This window comes from Penaeus japonicus, unplaced genomic scaffold, assembly GCF_977035675.1.
Source record: "Penaeus japonicus unplaced genomic scaffold, GWHDUDI00000001_assembly GWHDUDI00000013, whole genome shotgun sequence".
Lineage (NCBI taxonomy): Eukaryota > Metazoa > Arthropoda > Malacostraca > Decapoda > Penaeidae > Penaeus > Penaeus japonicus.
Genome location: NW_028234415.1, coordinates 3,728,784 through 3,736,283, shown reverse-complemented (window position 1 = coordinate 3,736,283; position 7,500 = coordinate 3,728,784). Strand labels below are relative to the sequence as shown.

General features: G+C 31.1%; 1 protein-coding gene across 3 annotated transcripts in view; it reads right to left on the bottom strand.

Annotated features, from left to right (window-relative positions):
• The window catches only part of LOC122264294 (uncharacterized), a 20,504-nt gene extending 13,334 nt beyond the window's left edge, over positions 1–7,170 (bottom strand). Inside the window, exons 1-10 of one of the 3 annotated variants that reach the window (XM_043033120.2) lie at positions 7,030–7,170; positions 4,576–4,729; positions 4,211–4,318; positions 3,728–3,951; positions 3,203–3,413; positions 1,310–1,437; positions 1,061–1,192; positions 525–632; positions 310–393; positions 69–197 (exon numbers count right to left, since the gene is read on the bottom strand). In XM_043033120.2, the coding sequence (XP_042889054.2) occupies positions 69–197; positions 310–393; positions 525–632; positions 1,061–1,192; positions 1,310–1,437; positions 3,203–3,413; positions 3,728–3,951; positions 4,211–4,318; positions 4,576–4,726 (1,275 nt within the window). In that variant the 5' untranslated portion in view covers positions 4,727–4,729; positions 7,030–7,170. The remainder of the gene's footprint in view (positions 1–68; positions 198–309; positions 394–524; positions 633–1,060; positions 1,193–1,309; positions 1,438–3,202; positions 3,414–3,727; positions 3,952–4,210; positions 4,319–4,575; positions 4,730–7,029) is intronic. The other 2 variants (XM_086543047.1, XM_043033121.2) reach the window with 2 other exon arrangements.
• Between the last annotated feature and the right edge of the window lie 330 nt (positions 7,171–7,500).

Genomic DNA, 7,500 nt, shown 5'->3' with positions numbered 1-7,500 from the left:
AATAATACTGATTTCACATTAGTAGTAATAGAAACAATCCTTCCTTAAATAGTCAACCTATACCATACCTGTGCCCAAGGAATACAGTTGCCAACCCTTAGCATATTCACAGTGTCAATTAATTTCTGAGTTAATTCTGGAGTCCACTTGGCTGGATTTAGAGCTGGAGCAATAAATGACACCCATCGTTGCATCACCTGAAGGACAACAATGTGAGAACAGAAACATGAGATATCATTAGATACTATTCTACATAATTCAGCAATTACTGTATCTACAATATGCACTTCTCAGGCTATCCACACTCACCAGATACCCTGTGCGGTTTGTATTCAATTTTTCTGCAATTTTGGTCCAAGCTGGAACACTGGTCTTGCTTGATGTCACCAGATCCTGAAAGCATTATTGCACTCTTGAAAAATCTCCACTTATAAGTAAAAGTCAATAATATGCAAAGCTATTATTGGCAGTTCTTTCTACTATCAGTCATAACCTATTTATATCAAGAAAAAGGATGATCATACTTGAATGGCAATATCTTCCTCAGCTTTCCAATCTGAGGTGTTGATGCTAGGATGAAGAAGGTTCTCCCACTCCAAGCGGCACTCATCAGAAGTACGGTGTCCATCAAACTATAAATACCAGAGTCCCAATTCATTATGCAAAAACTGATTACAGCTAATTCTATTTTACTTACTAAAGTATTTCAAGTGCTTCTAAATAACACAATTATGAAAATATTCCCATCCTATTAAAACCTTTAGCTAAACCAAATGTATGGAAAGAAAAATAATGACAAATTGACATGGGGCCCTCCAAATTTGAGTATCACACTTTGGCAATCATAAAACAAAAAAGATGCCACTTTAGTCTTGATTTTGAATGAAAGGCTACTTTTTACCCATAATTTTTTTTCTTTTCCTTTATACCCATACCATTTTGGGGCACAGATAAATATTTATGAGAATCTATAACAAAGTGTTACAGTACGGTGTCATTTAGGAGTGCTGTTGTTGTCTCAGGCCCACCTAAATGAAAAGTATGGAGATCTTGAACTTACTGCTTGAGCTGCTATTTTCTCCCAATCTAATTTTTCTTGTGGGGAGGGTGTTAAAGATTCTGCTGGTGTATTCTGTAAAACTCTAATATTCTTCTCAAGCTCCTCAATCTTTTCTTCCAATACTGTCTTCTCCTGAAAGTATAGCACAGTGAAATTAAACTTAGCTTTGTACAAGACTGATACGGTAAATATTCATAAATCAAGACATTGCAGTCTAATCAGTCACACATGTAATTGCATGCTTCTTACCATGTCGCAGCTGGTATTCTTCAATTTCCTATGGAGATCCCGCAGATGAAATTCCTTTTTACTTATAAGTTGATGCTTCCACTCTGTGTGCACACTCTTTCCCAAGGCATATTTTTCCCCAGCTTTCCCTGGAAATATCAAGTACAAACTACATTATAAGGTCGGTATGATAATCACAAGTTTGCATTTTCCTAATAATGATATAGATTTATAAAAAAAATAATGATGATAATGATTTATGATGATGATTGATGACTGATGATTATTATTGATGATGATGATGATGATGATGATGATGATGATGATGATGATGATGATGATGATGATGATGATGATGATGATGATGATGATGATGATGATGATGATGATGATGATGATGATGATGATGATGATGATGATGATGATGATGATGATGATGATGATGATGATATCACTAATAATAATGGCAATAATATTACCATTATTATCATCATTATCATAATTATTTTCAGGATCATTATTTATATTATCATTATTGTTTATTATCATTATTATCATAATCATCAATTATTATCATTATCATTATCATTACCCCTATTATAATTATCATTATCATTACTACTATTATCATTATCATTAATCATGACCATTATCATTAATCATTATCATCATTATTTATTTATCATTATCTTTTTATTATCATGTTTATTACCATTATCATCAATCATTAATATTATCATTACTTTAATTATCATTATTTTTATCATTATTATTACTACTTTTTCATTATCATTATCATTATCATTACTTTTGTTATCATTATTATCATCATTATTATTACTATTTTTCCATTATTATCATTATCATTATCATTTTCACTATTACTACCATTATCATTATCATCATTATCATAATTTTATAAAAATTATTTTTGTCATCATAGTTATCATCATCATTATCATCATTATTACCATTATTACCATTACTATCATTATTATCATGATCATCCTTACCATCATCATTATTATCATCATAAATCAATATCATTATCATTGCTATTATTACTATCATTATGATCATAACTATAATTATCATAATCATCATCATTATTATCATCATTATTATCATTATCATTATTATTATTATTATTATTATTATTATTTTTATTATTATTATTATCATCATTATCATTATCATTATCATTATCATTATCATTATTATTATTATCATTATTATTATCATTATTACTATTATCATCAACATTATTATTATCATTGTTATCATCATTATTACTATTGATATTACCATCTTTTTTATCATTATCATCATGATAATAATCATAATAATAATCATCATAATGATAATAATCCTAACAATAGTCATAATAATAAAAATAATATGAAATAATAATAATAATAAATATAACAACAATAATAATAATGATAATAATATAATGATAGAAATAATAATAACAATAACAATTATAATAATGATAATAATAATAACAATAATATTAATGGTAATTATAATAATAATAACCCTAACACTAACACTAACAATAATAACAATAATAATAATAATAATAATAATAATAATAATAATAATAATAATAATAATAATAATAACAATAATAATAATAGTAATATTAACAATAGTAATATTAATAATAATAATAATAATAATAATAATAATAATAATAATAATAATAATAATAACAATAATAATAATAATGCTAACAACAATAAAGATAATAATCATAATAATAATTATTGGGAAAATGTCACAAAGTTAACGTAAAATGAACATTATTCACAAATCATATCATAAAACTACAAGGTAATCATCAGATAATCCTCTCCGATATTCTCCATCATTCAAATAAAGATATAATCACAAAGTCACAATGTTACGTACAAGTACGTGCACGTGTTGTATATAGATCTAAGTAGCCATTATCCAGCTTGAACTTAGCATCTTCATTCTTGGGAGCATTCATCCCACTACGATTTTTGAAGTAAGGAACACAAAAATTTGAGACCCGCAGTGATACTTTCCCCTTTGCGTCTACTGCCTTCTCCTGGTCCATGCTAACTCTGTCTTGTGAGATTTCGTCTTTTAGCTGTGCCTGAAAATAAACATTATCTACATTGACATATACATCCTTTCCATGGCCATGTAATCTACAAGTATGAATTATTTTTAAAAATCTACAGGGGAACTAGAATTACAGACTTTACATACCAATCTTCTGGAATCATGAATTCTGAATTATATATTCTTTATGTACGTTTGATGTCATAAGTGAACAATTTTACGAATGATGAAGTAATCAAATATTGCTTTAATGACATATTTTCTAGTAATTTACACTAACACCAAAACAGGTATCTAAACAAAAAGACTGAACTATATTAGAATGAAGTAAAATAACACTGAGACCTGTCTAGCAAGGTTGTTCTGTAATATTCGCTCCAGTGTGACGAGTTTCTCTTCAAACCGTTTCTGAAGAGTTAGATTCAGCTTCTGCAATGCCTCCAGGGATGGTGAGGCTTTTAAAAGATCATCAACAGTTTCACCATAGACTACACAATCTTGACCATCAGTGGTTGCTGTGCCTGAGTAGCGAAGGCTAATACTGCGGGACCCTGTTCCATCAGATCCAACTAGAAATAAAGAAATAAGAAACATACACTAATGAATTGTATATAATGTCTTATAATAAATTAAAGAACAAAAAGTTATCTGTAATTCACAGAATTCTAAGGTTTTCAAGAACTACTATGCACTATCCAAAAAGACAAAACCCGGAATCAAATCTGATATTCTAATTAAACAACGTCATTTAAGCATTAAATATTTCGAAATACACAACCCTACTTGATATTTGTCCCATGTATGCGTATCTGACCTCATAGTACATACCTCCACTGGATGTGTGGGATGTCCTATAATTGGCTGCCTGAATCTGTGGATTTTGAATAGCAGCAGCTCCATCTAAAGGATGAAGTCTTTCTGTTCCAGCTATGATATCTGATAAACAAAGCAGGAAATGAAAATACATCAAGAATTATCACTACCCAGAACATAGGAGGATTAATTACATTGGCACAATGGGTAAGGAAAGAAATATAATTGGCATAGCAAAAGCAAAGCTAGTAAGAAAGAATTTGATGAAGTAAGAAGAGCATTAAAAATATTTTAAAATAAAATCTTATTTTTTCACCAAACACAATGTAATATCCTTTTGTCATTATTAATATTTTTTTAATACAAACCACTTGCCTCACCTACTACTTCCTCTGCAGCCTGACTATACTTGATGTGTTCAAAAGCTCCATCAACAATTTTTGCAACATCTTCTTGCTTCTGAATCTCACTAACAGGTACTGGGCCTAATTCATTCTCAATGTCAGAAATATCTTCTTCCATGTCTTCCATTTTCTGTTGAAATACATACCAATAATGCATATTATTGTTGTTCTTTTAAAGTTGCGTTATGTTTAGATTAAAATGCAGTCAGCGTTAATTACCCTTTCCTAAAATGAAAAGGAATGGTTAAAAAAAAGTGTTTTAAGCCAACAACATGCCATACGTACCATGGCAAGGGTTGGCCTTAATTCTGAAAGGCACCTATCAATGCCTTGACAATTGAGGCTGCCTCTAATTTGCACACTATATAGGTTTGGAGTTTAATGGCTGTGATGGCACTAGTTCTTAAGTTTCACCCTTCCAAAGTGAGCCAAACTCCTTATATCTTAATCCACTCACAATGGGGAATACCAGTGTACCTGTCCTACTCTGAGAGTTGAGAAAAATGTGTATATACAGACAAATTCAACCACAAAGTGCATATGCGGCTAAAGTTCACGACGTGGTGAGAAGCTATCTGTTGCTTGATAAGACATGACATCAGGTCATCCACCTTGGATCGGTTAATACTTCCATTCAAAAAACAATAAATAGCTTGTTCAGAGTCAAAGACAAGAGAAAAAACATCTTCCTTGCACTACTAATTATCATCATGTGTGGGCAATCTTGACATTTATCCTGGTGCACCGGCTAGAGTGCTCTGTTTATTTCCCAGTGCCATTGTGTAAATATGCCTTGAAAGTATACCAAAGAAAATCATTCAGTAAGAAAGCTATATTCATTATACCACTGTATGAGCTTTCAGCAAGGCTAATACAGTTTCAAAACAACACTCTGGCTGCTTAGAAAATGTAATAGAACTGAAAGAGATGATAAATTATTTACATATATAATTTTAGGTTTTGGCTAAACTTTTATTGTTTGTGTGTTTACTGTTTGCTCATTGTACTGTAATGCAGAATTATGTATTGTATTATCAGTTACTTCTCTAAAGAGACATCTATAATTCTTAATATTTCCAAATGCATACAAAATGTATGCTGGGGGGGTGATTCTTTGAAATTCATCATTAATCATTCATCATCTGTTTGACAATTTAATGCTACACTGAACCCTCCACAATGGCCATTTTCATGAGGTCAGATCAATTTCTTACTATATTTTTCCTTTTATTGAAATTTTAAGCTATTTATTCCAAAAGATAAGATGACCTATTAACTTCTAATTAGTATTACTTTGCCAATATATCATATACACTAATTTTTCATACCATAAGTCTAGAAAATATAGGAAAAAACACAATTCGAGATGCCCAAGCCAGGCTATCAAAGTAACCATCTTAATTATAATTAAATCAGTTATACAATGCAAGGTTATAAGTTTAAAATTTGTGTGAATAAATGCAACATAACTTTACAGCTTTTTGAGATCATTGACATCTGATTTAAAGCCAAAAATACCAATCAATTAACAATCCTAAACCAACCCACACCAAAGCTAAACTAAACTAACCAAGGACAAAGCTAGCCAAATCTATATCAACCTGAACTATACTTCTTTTAGCCTATATCTAACGTTATCCTGTACATCTATACACAAACCTAAACTATATAAAACCCCACCCTGTACATGTAAATAAACCTTATGCTTAAATCTTGATGATAATAAGCCTGTCTATGAAGCTAACCTATCTATTAATCAAAGCATGGATGGATGGATGGCCTATAATCTGAAATGCAAAACAATAGTATCAAGCAATTACCACAGACTCCTGATTTCAAACTCGTGCAAAGACCAACAAACCTCGGCCATCTATGTCCTGACAACTTAAGAGATTAGACAGATTCCTCATCCGGCAAAAAAAAAATTGCCGGGGAGATCCACAAGCTCCATCTTCCTCTATACGATGGAGGCTTGTCGACTTTCCACTGAGTCTGCGACCGACTCACTAGCTTTTCCTTAACATCTATCCTACACATCAACCAACAAAGTAAAAATAAACCTAATCTATCCCATAACCACTGAACCTATCCTATAAGTTAACATAATTGTTGCACGAAAACTCAACACACTCCGAGGACATAAAACTATTCAACATCGCACACGATAAACACCCCCTATGCACTAACTTCCTCGCCTACCAAACCCTAGTAGATTTTTACCATAGAACTATACCATAGATTATCCAACTCTTGTCTATACACGACATATAAATCCTAGGGATAAAACTATCTTCAATTCTATCAAGATTTACATATCTTTGCAAAAATACCGTGATTTTAAATGCAATGTGTTTACTTAAATAAGACGGATTTTTTTTAATATGCCTTTTCTCAGACAGTCAACCATATAGACTTATCTCTCTTTCTCACCCTTATATAATAATGATGGTGACAAATAAAGCAAGAAACACCTCTTCTTTCTTCTTTAAAAGGGTTTACCAGTAAGTAGATAAGGAACCCTTAAGGTCGCGCCATCCCACTCGTATCAACGTATCGTTATCTCCAGCTCGTATTAATGTCGGGTTGCTTTCGAATACGAGGTATTAAATCGATGATTCTAGACACCCAGAAGTTGTTTTATTTCCTCTATTATCTTATAAGCGTTTATGTCACCTTGAATATGAAATTCTGGCTTATTTCAAGCTGTGTAAGAGATGTATAGAGGAAGTTTTTGTAGCTATTATGTGAGCCTGATATAAGCATGAAGTCTAAACGTTTCTTTACACATATTACAAATTAGACGAAGATACAAAAGCATATAAAACACCTATTAACACTATTAAAGACATCTCATACATCAATAAGAAACAAAAACAACATTTAGAAATAATTGGGAGAAAC